Source organism: Lagopus leucura, unplaced genomic scaffold (assembly GCF_019238085.1).
Source record: "Lagopus leucura isolate 7727_CA_CO unplaced genomic scaffold, USGS_WTPT01 Super-Scaffold_100001, whole genome shotgun sequence".
NCBI classification, from domain to species: domain Eukaryota; kingdom Metazoa; phylum Chordata; class Aves; order Galliformes; family Phasianidae; genus Lagopus; species Lagopus leucura.
Genome location: NW_024962262.1, coordinates 68774656 through 68795216, shown reverse-complemented (window position 1 = coordinate 68795216; position 20561 = coordinate 68774656). Strand labels below are relative to the sequence as shown.

Genomic DNA, 20561 nt, shown 5'->3' with positions numbered 1-20561 from the left:
TTCAACTTGTAATCTATAACCATCCTAAATAACTTCACAGCTTTCCAGAAAATCAGGCCTTTACTAGATACAAACACCTTTTCCTTTCATTTTTTCTCTAAAAGCTACAAAGAACATAAAAGATAACTCATAATAATATCCTCAAAAAGTAATTACAAACACAGTTACAAAGTCTATAAAGTCATTTCTCACCTTCCAAGGAAATACCAGGATTGACCAGAATTTGGATCCGCTTCTAGAGATTTCTGGAGATACTGTATAGCATAACTTTCCTTGGTTGCCTTGTCTCCAAGCTGATCCACGGTGTGATGCATCCAGCCTACAAGAAAAATCCACAGATGGCAGAAGTGAAATTCTCAAACATCACTTAATGCTCTGGCACAGCAGAATATTGACAGCTTCGGTCCCTCTATAAAAATATGAGTATCAAACAATACTATCAGTTACACAAATTGTTATGAATGAAACTTAAAAAACTTCCTTTTGAAGTTCTATACTAAAACTACAGGACCTACATTCAAAATTGCTTTTACATGCCTTAAAAACATTCTTGTTTATTACAAGGTTAGTAGCATAACTATGAACCACTCAATATTCAATATTCAATAAAAAGTTAATCTGAAAATATTAACTCTTTCCTCCTCTGAATGTTGGCACCTCTCATGCCCTCATCTTCCCTGTAACACACATCCATCATCTGTATATTAAGCTCATTTTACTTTTTCTTTCTAACTCTCGTGTCTGTATTTGCACTGTTCCCCAGTAATGCATTATTAAGAATTGCCGTCATTCCATCTCAGTTTTTCATACTTTGTCATTATGTCTACCTTGCTACAACATCCCCTCTTTTTGATTGAAAAATGAAATCACTTCTCACCTACATATCAAATTCTTCTAAAAAGATCATTTTGTTTTCTCACATAATCACAGAATATATTTTCACGTGCCTTCTCTTTTCTCACTACGTTAGGCAAATTATTTATCCTGACTTTAATGGTCTCTCAGTCCTTGCCTTCATATAGTCTTTTACAAGCTATCAAAGCGCATCGCTGTTTCAGCAATGTCGTAAGGCTTGGTTAGCATTCCAAATAAAGCACCTTCATCATCTTCTCAGGCTTCTCCCCATGTGCCTCTATGCCTAGATGATGGTATCTCTGGAAGTGCTCACAAAATCATCTTACTGCTGCCTGTGAGTAAAAGGAAATTCTTTTCTACAGGCAGCTAGCTTGATGAAATCTCTGCATACTACACTGGTCCATTGGTCAATTATGTCTTGATGTTTGCTTAATTTCCATGTACTTGTCTTAACAACCTCTTGCCTTTCATCTAATATTCATAAATTGTAAAATATGAGAGCAGACTGTCCCTATGTTTTTATAGTGTCCTGGTCAAAAATGATCCCTCGTGAAACACTGAATCAGTTTCATATAACATCCAAGGTTTGCATAAGGTTTTTGTTATATAGAGCTGCACATACGTCTGCTCTCAGTGTTCATGTAAAACCTACATCAACTATACTTCTGCACCCTAAGCTTATCCTTTAAGAATCAGTCTAACTACATAAACATATATCATCATTTAAAGAATAGATTCTGCCCACTTCATCAGAAATGTCAGACCCCAGTAAGCAAGGCTGAGAACAGAACTGATGAGTATTTGCAGCTTTACTTCATTCTGATTGGACTATACCTTAAGTAACTTACTCTACCTGATCTATTTGAGTTAACAGTTACATATACATACATTTAATCCCATGGACTCACAGCAGCCACAGTGACACTTTTGCAAAGGAAGACAAACTTGCAAGCTTAAAAAAAAAGGCAACCTAGGAAAAAATCAAGTCTACTGAACAATGTTTGCCTGAAGTGTTTGAAGAAGTTTCCAAGTGGAAACTTGGAAACTGTGTTGAGAAGCATAAGTTTGAATAATTCACCGACTGCAAGAAATACTGTGTTAAGAGTCAAGTAGTTACAGTGCTGACAGAAGAGTACTTTATCTTGTCTGAAGATGGACCAAGTCAAAACCCTACCCGCCAGAAAAAAAAGAAAAAAAAACACAGTAACTTATTTTAACAACAAGCTATGATTTTGATTAAAATCCCAAGTCACTGAAGTCCTGAAGCACATAGGAAATACTTGTGCTTTAAGAAACAAGGCTTATGTGAGGGTGCTTATTTCAATGCACCTACATAACTGTACAGGAAAGATAAATTATTGGGTGCAGTGGCAGGCAAAGCCTGAGTGAAATGAAGGTAAGAGTTCAGAGAGTATAAACATGGTAAAAAACAGATATTAAACAATTTCCTGAATCTTCAGAAGTGTTGTGTGGTGATGCCTATTTTATGCTTTATCAGAATCTTTCCAAACTGACAGATAACATGCTGTATCTTCAGATCTTCTCTGAGGTTCACTGATAAGAAGAATCTATTTCTAGGAGACAGAAATGAGAACTAGAAATCCCTATCTACTTTCAGTGCTGAACCAAGGGTTGCTTTCTGATTTTATCTTAACATGTAGGAAGGTGAAAAAGGTAGAAGTCAAGAGAGAACAAAGTTTTCTTCTAGAACAGCACAAGTAAAGGAAACTGGTAAGCCATGTGGTCTCTGCTTTGCAAGTTCTAATTGTCAACTAGCATACTGAATACTCTTCTACTTTGGGGACATTTTCAACATTATAATCAAAAATGCTAATTTTGTCCATGTTCCAGGCTCTTTTCCAGTTTTTCTTTTTTTTTTTAAATCTAATTTGTAACAAATCACCATGTTTCTTTAGCAAAAGCATGTTCAAGCCTGGCTCATGTTTTAGTCGGTTTTATGCTTATCAAATCACTCTCATGTTGTATTTAAGGCAACTGCTGCTTCCTTGATAAACATCGTCCCAGTCTCTGAAGACTCTCAGTTTTTGAGCCTGTTCCCCATTTCAGAATCTCATGATGTCTCACCCAATTACAGACACATCACCTAGAAATGCCCCCAACAAAAGTCTTTGCGAGAGTGCTTTAGGAAGCCTGGGGCAGATGCTAACACTGTTCTACACTCCAGATTATGCAACTGCTCATTAAAATTGGAGAAAGAATACTGGGACAGATTAGATCTTCATTCTTATCCGGCATAGCGGCCCTTATTTAATGCAATTTTAGGCAAAGTGGTGAAAAGAATTATTGTCTGGAAAGCAAATTAAATGCAGTAAAAAACATGAAACAAACTGTTCTTATTCAACTGCACAGATCTTCCTGTTAATCTATCAGAACTAATCAGTACACGTCAGCTCAAACACATACATATTTCTCAGAGAATCACAAGGTTTTCCTCCACAACGATCTGTTTTGGAAAATAGCAATGAGAGTGAAGGTTTTAGTAATTCTCTCACACAATATCTGAATTTGCCTAAATTTCAATTCATGCTCAGTAAACATTAATTAGTTAAGAAAAATGAACACAAGGTATTTTCATGCCAAAATAATTTTCCCGTTGGGAGTGGGAAAAAAAAAAAAAAGAATCTGATCTAGAAATATATTTTGATTGTTTTTTGCTAATAGCATTCTGGTAGATGGCAGGTATTTCCTACGTCGGTTGCTCTGGAAGTAATGCCTGATTTCCATGGAAACTACATCAAATACAAAGAGTACAATCACACTATTTGATAGAGCAAATTCTTAGCTACAAAACACTTCTTTTCAACAGTCACCACCTTTGGCTATGCATATTTGTCAGTTATGAACAAGAGCTGCATGCCACACTCATAAAAAGCTGCACCACTGGAAGTGACCCGCTGTCTCTAACAGCACTGCTGAAACACACCACCCACTGCCTCACTGTGCTCACATCCACTGTTGGCCACCATCAATTTTCAGCAAGTGCTAATGAATGTCAACAGAAGCAATTTTTTTTCAGCAGGAAGGAATTCAATTACACACTGCTTCATACGCACTTCCATGTCAGACGCCACTGTGTCAGAGTGCCCCTCTGCTGCCATCTGTCACATGGCAATAACATATAATGGGATACTGGAGGGGAGCTTCAACCTCTACTGCCATACCACCAACATCTGTCTCTGACATCATGTGCCAACATCATAAAACAGGAGGCACTATTTTTGGAGTAGCCCTCGTATTATTTTTTTTAAGCAGCAGTGTACCACCCAGACGATGCTTCCCAAGGAGGTGTTTTATTATGAGCTGCTAGATACTAATCTGTCATAAACACCATACTCTGATTAATAGCACCGCTAATAGTGAGAAGCAAAAGAAATGGTATTATTTTGTGAACATTCTAGTTAAGAGCACTGCCTCCTTCTCTACATACCAGCTATCCCAACTACCACAATTAAGTGACCTACGCTGATTAAATAGGGGAAGCTAATTCAGTTTTCAGACAGCAGACAATTCTCAGACACTGCTCCTATTGGTAGCACAGCAACCTGTGGTATGATTTTATGAAGACGGCCACGCCTTTGCTTCTAACATAGCAGCATGTGTGAAAAAGACTTGAAAGAGCACTGGTCACCTATTTTGAGCAATCTGTGTTCTGCTGATCCTTTGTGTAGCCTATATGAATGATATTGCTTACAATTTATACTCAGTTAAGTAGTACCAAATTAAAAAACAAACAAACAATAACCAAAGGGGATACTGAAATGTAAGGAACATTTCCATCCGACACCATCTAGATACCTGCAGTGTCACCTGTGGTTTCACATAGAAAAACTAAAAGCTAAACAAATCAGCCTGCCCCAAAAGCACACACAACCTGTGTTGCGGAAGAGAAACTACTGTGGCTGTGACTTACTGCCAATTACTCATTTGAATTAAATGACCACTGTATGAAGGAAAAACAAAAAGAAAATGATGGGCACAAGCAGGCTAAATTAATACTTAGAATAATAAATCAGATGAAGAACATGGAGAAAGTGAATGAAGAATTTGCAGCGTTTGAATAACTTTAGCAAGATATTCTGGAAATACTTTCATGAGGCAAATAGGAAAAGTGCAATTTATTCTACCCACTCCATAGAATTTTTCGACTACAAATGATTTATCAGCTTTCTGTAAATGTGGAAGATGACAAATTTTAAATGGTAATGTTTTTTTCCATTTTATGTGGTTTCTTCTCTTTTATAGAGTAATAAACTTTTAGTTACAGGAGTATGTTTTCATTAAGCACTTAAAATTAAGTAGAAAGGTAGATTTTTCACTTGCAGGGTTATTCTATTCTGCAACAGAAAGAAGTATTTTGGTTTACTGCACTTAGTCTGGCAATTGAAGGGATGTTCTCAGAGGCAGAATTGAAAGAACAGAGAATTTTAACTACCATACTCTTGCTCTGAAAGATCACCCTCTCACTGCCCCAAACCCACAGTGCAACTACCGTAGCAAATCTAAGAGCTTTTTAATTTTATAAGTTTAGTTATAGTATTTCCCTTCTCTCTTATTTGCTTAATTATCTACTGTTACGCATTCTATTTTGAGTTAAAATCTCAAATGTGATTCTCGGTATTTCAGATTCACTTGGATTCAATTGGAGCCTTAAAAAAACACTGTTGAAGGCAAAGATGGAAAAAAAGAAACACACAGAAAAATAAAAGTTGATTTTACATACCTAACTGCTGTAAGACAGTTGCTTTTACTTGTGCAGGAAGGTTTTCGATCTGCAAAAGTTGTTCATAAGCTTCCTTTGCAGAGTGATACTTTCTCTGCGAAAGGAAAAAAGTAAATTGATTAATCATAAACCTCACAATAGATCACCAATAGCAATGATTTCACAGCACTGACAGCACACAAACACATTGACAAAAAAATCTAGAACTTTTTTTTTTGCATACAGTGCATATGAAAGCTTTCGTAAGTGATATATATATATGGTAAGAGAATAACTTTCATAAAATATAGTATTTAATATAAATTGAATACTTAAAATAGTCAAGGAAAATTTGTAAATTATTCAATTTGGTCAGCTCCTCACGCATGCATTATACTTCTTATACTAAAATGAACATGTTTCTTTTAAGAGGAATGCTTGACTGTGAGTTGACATTTGAAAAAAACCTACTCAAATGACTCCCAGGAAATTTGCAACAGAAAAGAAGATAATCAGAAACTGGTGGCTGGTATCCTTTAGCCTCTCTCCCTTTTTTGTTATATTAGAATGGCTTATTTACTCTACTGGTAAGAGTACCACCATATGTAGAATTAAAACAAATCCACAGATTATGCCTCAAGAATCAAGATACGCTATCTTATTGTTTGCCATATAGTTTAAATGTGCTTAGAGCATGGAAACATTCAATTCTTAACTCCCATATAGACCTTGAAACAGAAAACACATTTCCAAGTTAGAATTGTGGTCTTTTCTGACTTTTGGAACAGTAAGAGCTTTTGTTTTGTGCACATCAAACGTTAAGCAGTCTTGACTTTTTTGTTTTTCATTTTTTGGTAATTGTGTCGTCATTTGTTTCTCCTTATGTTACCCTAGCAATAATTGTTTAACTGTGAACTTATTTTAAATGCTCAATTCCTCTACTTCTCTCCCACGTAACTATATAAAGTATAAAGGCTGAGGGCTGCTGTTTTTTGTTGTTCTTTTTTTTTTTATTGGGTTGTTGGCAGATTTTTTTTGTCATTTTCTAAAAATTCTACACATTTTTTAGAGAAAAAAATATGCTTTCAGGTAACTCAACATTAGACCTCATTCTGACAGACAGATGAAGAACCTATCAAAATAAAAAGGGCCACCTAAATGCAAATTGTCATGACTTAGTTATATTTCTTATATGCAAAGAGAACACAGTACTGCCTAGTGGTGTTTTGAAAGGGACAGTCAAGGAGGAGATTGTAAACAACCCAGGTGTTTATTAGAAGTTAAATGCTATTAGGTTCTTGAGATCCCACAATCACAAAAGACAACTCTGTTGATTTTAAAACCTTAATCTAGTCAGGAAGAAAATTAAAGCGGCAATTACATACTTTCAAATGGAACAAAGGGAAGTTGGTAGAAAAGGTTTTTAATTGGTGTTCATGAAATGTAGACAACTGGCAAGAAAACAAACAATATAAATAAATAAAATATCCATGGCTAGCAAAATTAAAACAATCAGGAAAGAACTTTAAATTTAGCATTGGGAACAAAATTTGTAGTTAATGACTATGAAAAATAGGCAAATGAACAGAAGTTCCCCTCTTGCAGTGCGACAGCAGGGGCAGCAATCTGGATGTTAAATAGATAAATACTAGTGACTAATATCCCCACTTTGAAAAAGATGTTTGCATGCTTGGAATGATTCAGAAAGATCTATTAGAATACGGTACGTTTTCTAGACCTAGAATAATATTTGCTTTTGTTATTTATTGTATTATTTACCCTTTAGAAATCTGCCTACGTATTTGTCTTAAAGTACTACAGAAAACTGTCATAATGTTTACATTTGTTTTTATTTAGGTATTCAATTCAAATACATGCCCTTGAGTTTGGCTGTATTAGAAACAATCTTAAGAAACGTGGGTTGGGAAAAAAACATCATCTTTCTTTAGGAACTTCAGCTGATAACCTAACTACTGTGGAAGTACTCACATGGCCACAGATCAAGTAGTAGAAACAAGCATTAAAACCAAGAAAAAACACCACTACCTCTTATCAACCCTAGACTACTGTCTTGTTCAGAATGAATGAACTTTCTGACACGTTATTAAAGACGAGCTCGTTTTCGTATGTATGAGGGGGTTCACGAAACTGTAGCTCTGTGTCTGTCAGAAGAAACAGAAGCCCAGCCCCTCTTCTAAAAGTGTCTCTTTGCTGTATAAAATAGTTTGTAACAAATCAAATCAAGACCCCTTGTGGTTCAAAGTTTCTCAAATTCCAAAAAAAGAAGATACCCATTAAAGAGAACTGTGAGGCAAATGGAGTCTAAAAGCAGTATGTGCTTTTTGTTTCTGGCTTGTATTAAAAGTTCCTGTTGCCTGCAACTGCCAGTTAGAAAGCATTTGCGATATAGGCCACAGTATTATATAAGGCACTTGGCATGGTGACCTGAGATTTTCAACTTTCTGCTTCCTTTTAGCAGATCAAAAGGACCAACATGTATAGCGTGTTTTGTTTACATGAACTTGTCAGATGTGATCCAGTGCTCAAAAGGAAACAAAAAACCTCTCTGACGTGTTAAGAGTCACAATAATCCAGGAAGTTTCTTAATGGTGGTTTGGGATAGGGGATTTCTATTTGTCCTACAGTTACATAAATTCAAAAGTTCTACTGCACCAAAAGCAGTCAAAAGAAAATATCTCATTCAACATGTTTTTAACTTCTATTTATAAATAATTGCCTACATAATGTCATTTTTCACTGTGCCATCAAAAGACAGCACTTACTTATCAAGTTACTTTTCAAATGACTGAAAATGTAGAATTCGTCTGTCATCTGTTTCATTTACAACAGTTTTTGTTTTCCTGTCACATCTCTTCTTCAGTCATATTATACCTATAACCATGACAAGAGAGTATACAATCTACAATCATATGACCAGTCAAGTTACAAATATACAATAGCTGTTTCCATAGCTGCTTGGTTTTAATTTATTTATATCCTGGAAGCTCAGTGAGTGTTCTATAATTTCCCAAAAGATTCATCTAAAAAACTGCAGTAGGATTTGACACAGAATAATAACACAGCATTATGTCCCATTGTCCTCAGATCTCACAAGCTTCTGTCACATATGTCTAGTTGAATTTGAAAAATTCATGTTAAATATACTGTAAAAGCACCTGGGCATCTTTTTGAGTGTGAATGTGAGGAACAACACGGATACGTATGAATTGAGAGACTCTATATTTTTTATATTTATATATAATATATACATGCACCTGGACAACTTTGTGTGCATGAATGTGAGAAACAATATGAATATGTATGAATTGAGAAAATATGCATTTTTTACATTTATATGTATGTATTAAAAAATCCATTTGTTAGCCAAAGTTATGTTGCAGTTTACTGCATACTAACTGGGAGACTAGTGAACATACGTTTACTAAAATAGCCACCCCATTTCAGCAGGACAATCCTCGTGCATAATATTAGCACTTGAGCTTAACTTCAATTCACAAAAGCATCCATACTCAGCTGAATGCCACAGACTGATTATACCATCAGTTAGAAACTTCATCACACTTTATAAAAAGGAGCCTAAAGCTTACCTGGATTTCATATAAGTGGGCGATGTGAAACTGAACTGTAAGAGTGAAAAATCAAAATTATTAGATGTAATGAATGACATCAAGAATACATTTTCCTCAAGTCAGAGATAAACGCTTTTGAAATTTATCAGTGCTAAGCAGAGAACTAACTACATTCTAACAACACAAAAAAGTATGTCTGTATTGATATTTTGCATTTAATATAATAGAACTGCCAGAAAATGTGTTCTCTAGAAAAGCATCAAGACTGAAAACAAAACGCAGAAAGGCAGACCATGGATTTTATGTGCATTCTGAAATGCAAAGTTCATTAACATTTCAGGATAGTTAGTAATATAATCCCTAAGCAGAGATGCACGATGACTAGTAATAGTTTCTGTACATAAGGAAATTAGAAATAAATAAGATAATATCTCTGTTTAAACCAAGCTCAACTGATTTCAATCACACAGAACTATCTTTCTCAATGCTATGGCACAACAGGTTTTAGGTAATTCAGATGTTCAGGGTTTCTCTCCGAGTCATGAAGGAAGGGAAAAGATCTGCTTGTGTGTTGCTTTGTCCTTTACTATAAAAGAAGTATAAAAGAAGGTGCCCTACTGCATGTCAGAAAACAGATCATAATGAAATGCATCATCTGAAATTTTAATAAACTTTTTGTGTCCCTTTCTAAAGGGCACATAACACACCCATTATGTTCACCATATCATCTAACTTCCTTCTGCACTGATGAAAGAGAACCCCTTCTTTTGTCTCGGGGAGCTCTCTAAAAAATCTTTTTTTTTTTTTTCCTCCCTCATAGCAAACCTCTTTCATAGTGAAGCTACAAAAGAAAGCCATGTCATAGAGGAGAAAGAAATTAGAGGTGTTGCATTAGCAAGTCCCTAAATAAAAGGAAGACGTCTGTAGGACTCAATCACTTCTGCCAGGAAGACTGTCATTGTAATGCTGTTACTCACATGGCCTACTTCAGAAGAGGCTGGATTAAGGCTATCTTGTGCATTTCTGCCAAAGTATCTGGCATCTCAGATGTGGACGCACAGCTGTCCCTCCACTAAGCAGTACTGGAGAACCTGACAAAGTATCTTTCATTCCTCTTCACTCTTTCCTCCTTTGTTTGCTGTACACTGAATGCAACAGCACAAGGGCAAAGTAGCCCTTACAGGGAGCTGCACCTCTACATAAATCTCGGAGCACAGGTGAAGGCAGGGGAAGTGTGAGGAGAGCCTTACAAAAATTCAGAGCTGAAAACTGATAAAGTCAGTGAGAAATAATAGGAAAGAGCATGAAATACAATAAGCAATGATATGGTTGGTAGAAAACAATCAAAATCTACTGACCTAGTAAGAATTCTGCAAATAATTTTAGAAAATTACTCTGCCTGCTCCTGATAAGTGACATAGCCTTGCAAAGGACTCAGTAGCACAGCTGGCTCCTTAATGCTGAAGCAACCAGCAGTTTCACCCATGTAAACAAAACCTCTTTATCTACCCTTGCTGACAGAATATTCAAATTCAATCCAGCTTGGAATTAAACAGAAAAATGCTTCTAAATACTTTATCTAATGCTTCTGAAGCCAGTCTAAGGAGGCAACTTAGGCTCAACACCAAGTACACCATGAAGGTTCAAGAAGAAACAACTTTCTGCACTACTATCTGCCTTGTGATTCTGACAGATTCCATGCAATGTAGAAATATACATTCATTCTTGCATACGATTTCACTCATTACAAACAAATATATGTAGCACAATCTGTAACAACCTACAAAATATAATGTGCATGATAGATCAAATCATGCTAAAAGATGAAAGTGCTGAAGTACTGGCTAATATATAATGGCGCCTAATAAATCAATTTTTTTCTACTTTTTTTTTTTTTTTTAAATTTCATCAGTGTAAAGCCGATACTGAACTTTAGAATGATGCTGAGGTGACTGCTGAAAAAAAGACATATTTGCAAATTTGTCGTACCTGGATACAGTGGCACCTGGATACAATGACTATTAAATGTGTGCCATGATACAGGCACTACATTTATAAATAAATAAGCAAAAATTCAAATACCAAGTTGCCTCTAGAACTCAAGTCTTCAGAGTAGTTAATACAGTAAGTCTCTGTTCTCACTTATTTAATTTATTAAAGCAATCCACAATTCCACTGGAATATCTGTCTCCATTTAAAACAACAGGTTTCGTAGTCTCCCTCTCAGTATTTTCTCTACCTTTCTGTTTTGACTCTTTTCACTGAAAACAGTTACAGCTGTAAGAAAAAAAAAAAAAACCTGAAACAAAACAAATGGAAATACTTAAAAAGTTACTTACTTTCAGCGTTAGACAAAGTGCAGGGGTTGCAGTCAATCAAAGCTAACTGAAAATGCTGAAAAAACAAGGATGAATTGATTTTCAAACAATGTAAGACTCCTTCTTTGGCAAATTACTAAGAAAAAATCCATTTCCTACTTAGGAATAAATACTATATTTTACCATTTGTCTTAAAGAAAGTAATCTTCAATTTCTGTTCAAGAGTGTTTGCTAGAGGAAAGTAAAAATTTTTTGTAAACATATAGCAATGCTTCTAGTAATGCATGTTTGCAAGAGGCATCTCCACAAAATGATTAAACAGACAGCAACTGGACGAATGACTGTATCAATGGTCAAAATTGGAAGAACAAGTTTTCTTAAGAAGGCCGTTATACTATTAGCTCATAGTCTCATGGAGACCAGCATACAAAGTGTAAATTTGTCTATATAGAAAAACACAATATTTTTCCTGTAAACAAGTAAGGAAGTGATTTAAAGGTTTGTTGCTTTTGCTGTATTTTTGTATCATCCTTTTTAAGAATTAATCTTATCAAAAAACACTTACAATGAGTATCTTTACGTTTAAAATTGAGTTCACAAGTTCATTAGTTCTTGCACTATCTCCCCTCCAGGTGTTAAGACAATGGCAATTAAACACTGTTTCTTCAAGATATGAAAAATATGCTTTAAAACATCTTCCTGATCTAAAATTCTCAGATAAGCATTTCAGTCTTCCATAAAGAAGAATACAAGCAGTGCAGTAAAATTTATCTACAAGAAGGCCTGGATGTGACCAATCCTTTAACAAGTGTCATGTCGACTCAGTGACCACTATTAACAGCTACAACGCAGTGTGTTAAAATGGATACGCTAGGCATACGAACCCAAGTGCCAATGCACTTTTCCAAAAATTCACAGAAAATTCCTACATGCAGCACAGAATTTGGATGAATAAACTCATTCACCGCAAATTAAGGCCTAGAAGACAGAAACCTAGGAGACAACACATAAAATACAACAGACACAGCTATCTGTAAAATACAGTATTGGATGGCTTCTAATGCACAAATTGTTACTGACATTTCAGTATATTTTATCCAGCTAGCATGGAATTGACCGTTTAGCTCCCAGTGTGCAGGATGCCCAACAAGGAGGCATCAGGAGCTTATCAGTAGCTGGGAAGAAGGAAAAATGCATTCATAATGCATGTATATGCAACTTGTTTTTCATACTGTCATACTCAAAGCATTCAGACACTATGCAACTTTCCTTATGCTCACAATGCTACCATGTATGTTATGCCTATGTAATACACATCTCAAAGACTTACAAGAGCTTACCAGACCACCAAATTTCTAAATAGATATTTTTAACAGAAAAAAATACATATATTAGATAAATATATTGTCCACAGCACAGTATAAGAAAGAAGTTCCTCATTAGCTGAGGCATATAGTGGCATAATCTCACTGACTTACATCAATACCATTTGTAATATATAGCAGCTTTTAGAAAATTAAACAAACTCAAGTTGAATAACCAAAATTTACAAATTTTTATGAAAATTCTAGCAACATAATTCGCAAGAGTACAGAAAATAATGATATACATTACTTGCAAAATAACTTTTTAACCTTAGCATAAATTTAATAGCTTAAAAATGTTAAATACTAGCTTATTTCTCTGTCTTGCTTGCTTTTTTTTTTTTGGTTTCTTTTTCCTAGTGCTGAGCAGTAGGAGAGAACTTAAAACCTCCCATCACTTACATTGCAATGCTGCTTGTGTGCCTCAGGGACATCCTTTAGTCTGTTACCATAGTGATTCTACTAAGCAAGCAACTCAAAAAAAAAAAAAAAAAAAAAAAAAAAGACTAAATAAAAATAAAATGCTCTACATTATATTGCAGCTTTCCTAACCAGAAAAATAACCTAACAACATAGATCTATATACTTTGGCCTGTACACTGAGTACGCTGATCTAAATGATTCAAAACCCATTTTGCACAGATGTGTAAGCTTGTACTGTCATTAACAATTAATATGAAGAGATAAAGCAGAAAGGAACAGATTTGTTCTCACCTAGCGATGCTATTATAAAAAATCAGCAGATCCAAAAGGAATCGATTGACAATCGTTCTGCAGTAGCTTTGCAGTAGGGCTATTGCAGTGAGACTCACCGGCAGAAAGCAAGCAACCGTACACAGAAATCTAACCATTTTAATATTTAAATATACCAGCAAAATCAGTGCTGCACAGCAAAAAGCAGGATTATTCTCACCAATGCCTCCTAAAAAATGAACTTCTTACTTCCACCACACTATATTTCAAATTTCAACATCCATATTATGAAAATTTTTCGCCATGTAGAAAATTTCTGCTAGCACTGTTTACTATGCCACAAAAAAAAAAAACCAACAAAAAACCAAGAAAATTGATAATCTGAAGCATGTAACTACAGAAGAATAAACCATCTGCCCTAAACAGCAAAGCAATACACAGAAACACAGAACCTCTCAAACCAAAAAGCTTTGAAATGCACATAAACAAGCAAACCTACACCTCTTGCTGGATAAATAATCCATAACCCCCTGGTAAGTATCCAAAAACATTCAAAAAAAGCATGCACTCTAACACATAAAGCTCATCAGCAAAAAGCAGGTCCACTAATTCCAATTGCCAGCATCAAAAAAATTAAAAATAGTAATAATTTCCAACTTCCATCTCTGCAACAAACAGAAGCAGCTAGCAAACATCTGCACCTCTCTCAAATATTGCAGCACTGAAGCTGGCTACTGCTGTGTGAAATAGTTATTATGCAGGAGAGGCCGCTGCAGTTCAGAGACGACATACAATACCTCAAGGCAGACAGCAGTCTATAGAAATTCAAATGCAGAGTAAGAGGATTTACCTAGAAGGCAGTGTTCTGAATGTTAAAAAGTAACAGTCTCTCCTCAAGGGCTGCAGCCGAAGTCACAATATACCTTGATTTGGAGTCATCTGTAATTGCACAATTATCTACAATCTATTCTGTCTCCTCTGGAGCCCTTGATGTGCCTGATTGTAGAAACAATTGCGAAGGTAACCTCTTCAAGGAGCAGAGGTACAGTGGATTGCATGTGAACTTAACCGATGAAAGGTCTAGTAGAAAACAACCTGGCAAGGATTTAAGTAACTTTATATGTTTTCACTGCTATAATTAAATATATTTCTCCTAGCACACTCATCCTTCACAATTTCAGAGGCAAGAGAGACAAGTCCCCACACTTGTGTTGTTTCATCAATAAACAACCAATGCGTTTTCCTCCTAGAGTATGATTTTTACTGCTTTTTTGTTTATATTGAGTCAGACTTCAGAGCAGCGATTCTAAACCCTCCTGCTCTCTAGAAGGGCATCAACAAGCTGAGCGACACTCAGCTCTGCATCTATTTAGTAAGCAAGGCAAGCCATCGTTTGAAACCTGACAGTTCTCACAGACTTACCACGAAGGAAAGCTCCATCATGACTCAGTATAACTCTGTCAAGAGATGGCTTTTTCTGCCTATGTGACCTAGGTGCGATTCCTAGGTCGCTCAGAGCAGCCTTTGTTCAGCTAAGTAGGACGCGGAAAGCCTTGCATAATCAGCTGTGGCAGCGTGCCAGGCCTCCATTTGCCAGGCCTGGCTGGAGCCTGGGGAGAAGGTCAGGAGAGGACGCGCTAATGCGCTGCTGCCTCGGCTCGCTGCTTGTCTGCACGGGGCTGGAGAGTTCAGGAGGACCTCGTCTTGGACGACGAAGGTTTATAGAGCACAAGCACACTGGGGCTTCTGTCTAACATTCAGGCACTGACAAAAACTGTTACACAGACAGGGCAGAAAGGAACTGCTTGAGGACAGAAGGATGAAGGTGAGAGATATACAGAATCACAGAACTGTAGGGGTTGGAAGGGACCTCCAGAGATCATCAAGTCCAACCCCCCTGCCAAAGCAGGTTCCCTACACCAACCACGTAACAGCAACACAAACAGCAACACACACAGAAGAAGTTCTTCAAACAGAACATTACTGAAGCTGTATTTTCACTAACAAAGAAGGCTGCATTGGAATTTACTGACCGATACCTTACACGGCACAGCACTTACTACATTTTTCGTGCATGCTGGCCGTGTGTTTTATCATGTGCACACCACTCACATTCAGACATCCAGGCCTTAGAGCCCAGGGGTCGCCAGCATGGCTGGGGCTGCCTGGCATCTTGCTCTCACTGCTGTACCGCCAGCACCCTCAGCCTGCAGCTGCCTACAGGCCATCCAGGCACCCCAGCTGCCGTGAAAGCACATGGCCATCTCTGCTCTCCAGCTATCCTTTTGGTTACAGATAATCCTGGAAACATGAACAACTGCACTCACAAAGAGAAGGTGCATAGACCATGCAAGTGTCCTAGTATCAATATCCATTAGTTTCAGTGCTTAACATCAAGTCAACTATTTCTTTTCTCATGGTTTGTATCATTCCCCCCGCCCCCAGTGACAGAAGATGTCTTATACCATAATAATTACATTTCAGCATTTCCTCCTTTTTTTAATCATAATATTTCTACAGTTCTGTTATAAAAGAACTGTAAAATTACTTAAAAATCCAAACAATACTAATAGAGAGAACAAAACAAAGCAAGCTGTGGGCAATACGCTGTGATGCACCATCAAAGTAAGTTGCAATGGTTACTCTACTGCAGCTGGATTAGTGACACGCTGTGTTAAAAACTGCCTCTCCATCATACATATACACAAACTCCAAAGCCTTAGAGAATAATATAATTCCTAGTTGCTGTTTTCATCCATTTAATGCAATAAAATAAAATCACAGAACCCCAGAATCATAGAATTAACACTTTGGATTGGAGGGACCTCAAACAGCCCACCCACCCCAACCCCTGCTGTGGGCAGGGCTGCCCCCCCACCAGTTCAGGCTGCCCAGAGCCCCATCCAACCTGGCCTTGAGCCTCCAGGGCTGGGGCACCACAGCTTCTCTGGACAGCTGTGCCAGCACCTCACCGCCCTCTGGGGAAAGAATTTCTGCCTAACACCTACCCTAAATCTCTCCTCTTCTAGTTTAAATCCATTTATTCTTGTCCTATCACTATTAATGCAAAAAATCAGTCTATCTCCTGCTCATAAGCTACCTTCAAGTAAAGAAAACCCACAATGAGGTCTCCCAGGAAAATCTTTTGCCTAATTTCACCTTGCTTCCCACAAAATGCTTTTTCAGTAAAGCATTTGAACATCTAGGCAACCGTCTTACAATAGCCAAAGCTTTTCATTTGTCTGATGTCTTAGTCCTAAACGCCCGATTAGTTTCTGCTACAATTACAGAGATAAGATCATACATAAGAAATGAAACTTTTCCATAAAGACATGTATTCTGACTATTAAACTTTTATTATGTGGAGGTGAATACGTAAGGATTCAGTGTAACATGTTTAAAAAATTACTAATCTAAGCAGGTGTTAAAAATACGAAGGCTGTAAAACACCACTTGAAGCCTTTAAAACAAATTTTCAATTTTATAAATACTCTTTCATTTTTTATTGAGAAAAAGAGATAACAATGTCTGTAACACTTAGATGTTTACATAAAATACCTCCAGTATCTAAAAAATAATTCATAAAGATATAAATATAGAGAAATAAAATCAATTGAGCAAGAGATGGCATATAGGTACAACTATAAATACGTACTTCGAGCTGTTCATTCGAATCAGTATTTTTTTTTTACTGTTTCATGCACATTTATGCATTCATGTATATTTTCTCAATAAATTCTATTTCTTTAGAAGCTTTTTCCTTACCCTAATGTAAGCAGTGTCTTAACATTACTAATAAATGAGAATAATTAGGAAAATAATTTAAAAAACTAAAACTGTATTTCAATTGATGGTTTTTAGGCAAGATAAAAGAATCAGCCTGCAGCAAACTACTAAGATAGCTCCTTTATCTATAAATAGAGGTAAAATTTCTAAAGAGTGGTAAGACAGGATCAGTGTTTCTATTAAAAGGCAGATATTTGAGAACATGAAAAATTAATTTCTCATTACTCTAAGGGTTTTGTCACTGAGCACAGAATGTACCTGCAATACTTGAAAAGCAAGCAACGGTAATTCCCCAAACACAATACAGGTTCATTTGTCAAAATAGCCTGCTCGTGTTCAGAGTCCCTGCTGACCACCCATTACAAGACAACAACCCCAAAAAAACACATAAAAGCAAACAAAACAAGAAACCTCATAAAACCAAAACCACATAAGAACTCTCTCCTACTCATCACGTCCTTGATGCTATCATTCTAATACAAATGAAAAAGCAAGCTTTCTTTTCCTCTGAAGTAGTATGTCAGCAAATGAAGTTAACTGAATTTTACATCCAAAAGGCTTTAAGGCTTGTCATCATCATCCCCCACCAAAAGCACACTATGACACTTCAACACAGCAGAACAGAATGAGCACCAGATGGAAGACTGGTTCCCCATAGCTGCAGTTTCCAATGTAACACAACCATTATACTAAGTAATATTAAAACTATATTTTTTTCTTTTTTCCTCAGCTTCTCTTTCCTACCAGTCCCACACAACATACCTAGATCCACCTCTGTGCTTTACCAATCTCCAGGTTCATCTAGGTAAGGGCCACCAGGTCTGCCAGAAGGCAAAGCATCTTATGGATGGGAAGGCTGTATTTTCTGCATCCCAACAGACTAGACACATACCAGGTCATATGGTGTTCTGCACACACAGTGACCAGATCACATTGTGTATAGCTCAAACAAATGCTTCTGAGGCAACATGTTGCAGGTGCATGTTCTAGAAACTTCTCTGAAACCTCTTTCATTCAAGCATATTTGCTAGCAATTGGTTAAGATTCAAACGTACTTTTGAGAGGAACTGAGGCACATGCCTAAGACAGGATGAGTAAACACGTGAAAACAAAGGCTGAAACTGAAAGAATGCACAAATAAAGAGAAAAACTGGAATAAGCAGGTGATGTGCCATGGAGCATGTGCTCAGAAACTTGCACATTTTTTCCAGTTCACTAGACAAACTAATAAAAAGATATACTGCATTCTCAAAGGACTTGATTTATTCTTTTAGCTTATCACAGAACCACCATAGCTAACAAAATTGAAAACAGTGCTCTTGGTGTCATTCATTTCATGAGCAAATATGAAGGGGGCAGCTGGGACACACAGTGAAGTGTGAAAAGGTTAGGATTATGGTATAAACCTTAATATATGTTTCGGCAATAGCAATAATAAAATCCCTGCCCTCCTCTTCTCCCTCCCCCAACATTAACAGCTGACTTTGGAATTAATTTGACTTTTCTGATAAATGACACAAATACATACACATATCACTTCCGAAGAGAACACTGTCCTAACTGTCAGGCTACACAATGACAACTTTCCTTTCAACCAGAAGGATCATGCTTTTCCTTCAATCCTGAAGACCTAGGAATTTTCAACATACCCAGTGCTCTTGTCAAAGTTTATAGTAACTGGGTAACAGAGCCGTCAAAGGTTTTTGGAGTAATCTGTACGTGCTAACTGCAGTAATATTAAAAACATGCAAAAGCACTAATTGATTTTGAAAAAAACACTGAGAGTTGATTTTATGCTTGTTAAACAGCACTCTAGTAATTATCTTGATCATCAACATCTTAAAGTAGTAGAAATTAATTTTGTGCTTAAATTGCTTACATAAAATATAGATGATTTATGTTAATGGTCTAAAATTGTGAAAAACATGGAATGTATGACCTTCAGATTCCCATCCTTCCTCCTTTGCCTGGAGACTCTTACTGGCAATGACTCATCTGTTGGCAGAGGTTTATTCTTAGCAATTACAGACTTAGCATGAATGTTTAAATACCATCAAAAATATTATGATATTTTAAAGTACATTAATGCAACGTTGGTACAATTTGTGAAATTCAGAACCATCAAAGAAGAGTATCAGATGAAAACTTAATCCTACTTTCTGCCTTAGTGTCATACAGGAAACTCATACTGGATTATGAATTATATTAGATAGAGGCTCAGGGAAATGGCCTCTGTTCATGGCCGGTCATTAGCTGCCTTGATCCTAAAACCCAATGCCACTCTTTAAAATCCTGAATCCTTTTGACAAGGTCCACAAAACAAAACAAAAAAGCACCATCACCACCTACAAAAAAAAAAACAAACCAAAGCAAACCAAACCAACACAATCATCCTTTTTTTTTGAAAAGATGAGACGTTCAGTTTTGGAAGCAGACATTTTTCACAGAGTGAAAACATTTTTTGCACTTCTCTTTCTCATTTTATTATCCTTGTGCTTGTGCATAATCTCCACCATTTTGTTCTCTTCACTAAAGAATTATTTTCTGCCTTGTGTCCAGTTTGTGTCTAATATTCTTTTAATACAGAGAGTTCTGTCTTAAACCTCAACTTTGAGATCAATCTGATTGGCTTTTCAAGAAGCTACTGTCCTGCTCATTCCACTTACTCTACACCTCAATTTATACATTAACTTATATATTCTGATAGACACATTGATTTGTTTCAATGTAGAATAAAACAAATCAGTCTCAAGACTCTGTATTAAACCCGCAGCTGAACAAAAATGAAATCAACCCAAACTGTTCAAGACCAATTGGATTGCTCCACTGGGTCCATTTGGTCTTGCTCCTCACTGCTGGTTATTGATTCCCTGCTAAAGATAGCAACTTTCACAGTCAAAGGAGCAAAACAGAAACTAAACCTTAGGTGTTTCAGTTGAGTATTTCAGAGTACAGAGAGTTTCAAATGTCTGTGTATCAGAAGGGAACAACACAGCTCTTCCCTCTCCTTCCCATTTGCACACTCCTGCTTTCTATCATGCATCTATCATAGATCTGTGCAGTCACAAGCTGAGCTAGTTCAGACTTGCAGTCCACTTCACTCTGCGAATGGAAAGTCACTAGACTCACTGCAGCAATCAGGATGAGAAAGTGCAAAATGAGACATCCTTTTAGCAAAAGCCTGTAGTTACATTGATTAAAGGAAACTATCCTCAGTGCAAACTTACTCTCATGT

At 36.6% G+C, this 20561-nt stretch overlaps 1 protein-coding gene across 10 annotated transcripts in view; it reads right to left on the bottom strand.

Annotated features, from left to right (window-relative positions):
- The window catches only part of KDM6A (lysine demethylase 6A), a 113737-nt gene that overhangs the window by 46514 nt on the left and 46662 nt on the right, over nt 1-20561 (bottom strand). For all 10 annotated transcript variants that reach the window (XM_042868566.1, XM_042868567.1, XM_042868570.1 and 7 more), the window contains 4 exons: nt 11505-11559; nt 9184-9218; nt 5597-5690; nt 193-319 (listed from right to left, as the gene is read on the bottom strand). In XM_042868566.1, the coding sequence (XP_042724500.1) occupies nt 193-319; nt 5597-5690; nt 9184-9218; nt 11505-11559 (311 nt within the window). The remainder of the gene's footprint in view (nt 1-192; nt 320-5596; nt 5691-9183; nt 9219-11504; nt 11560-20561) is intronic.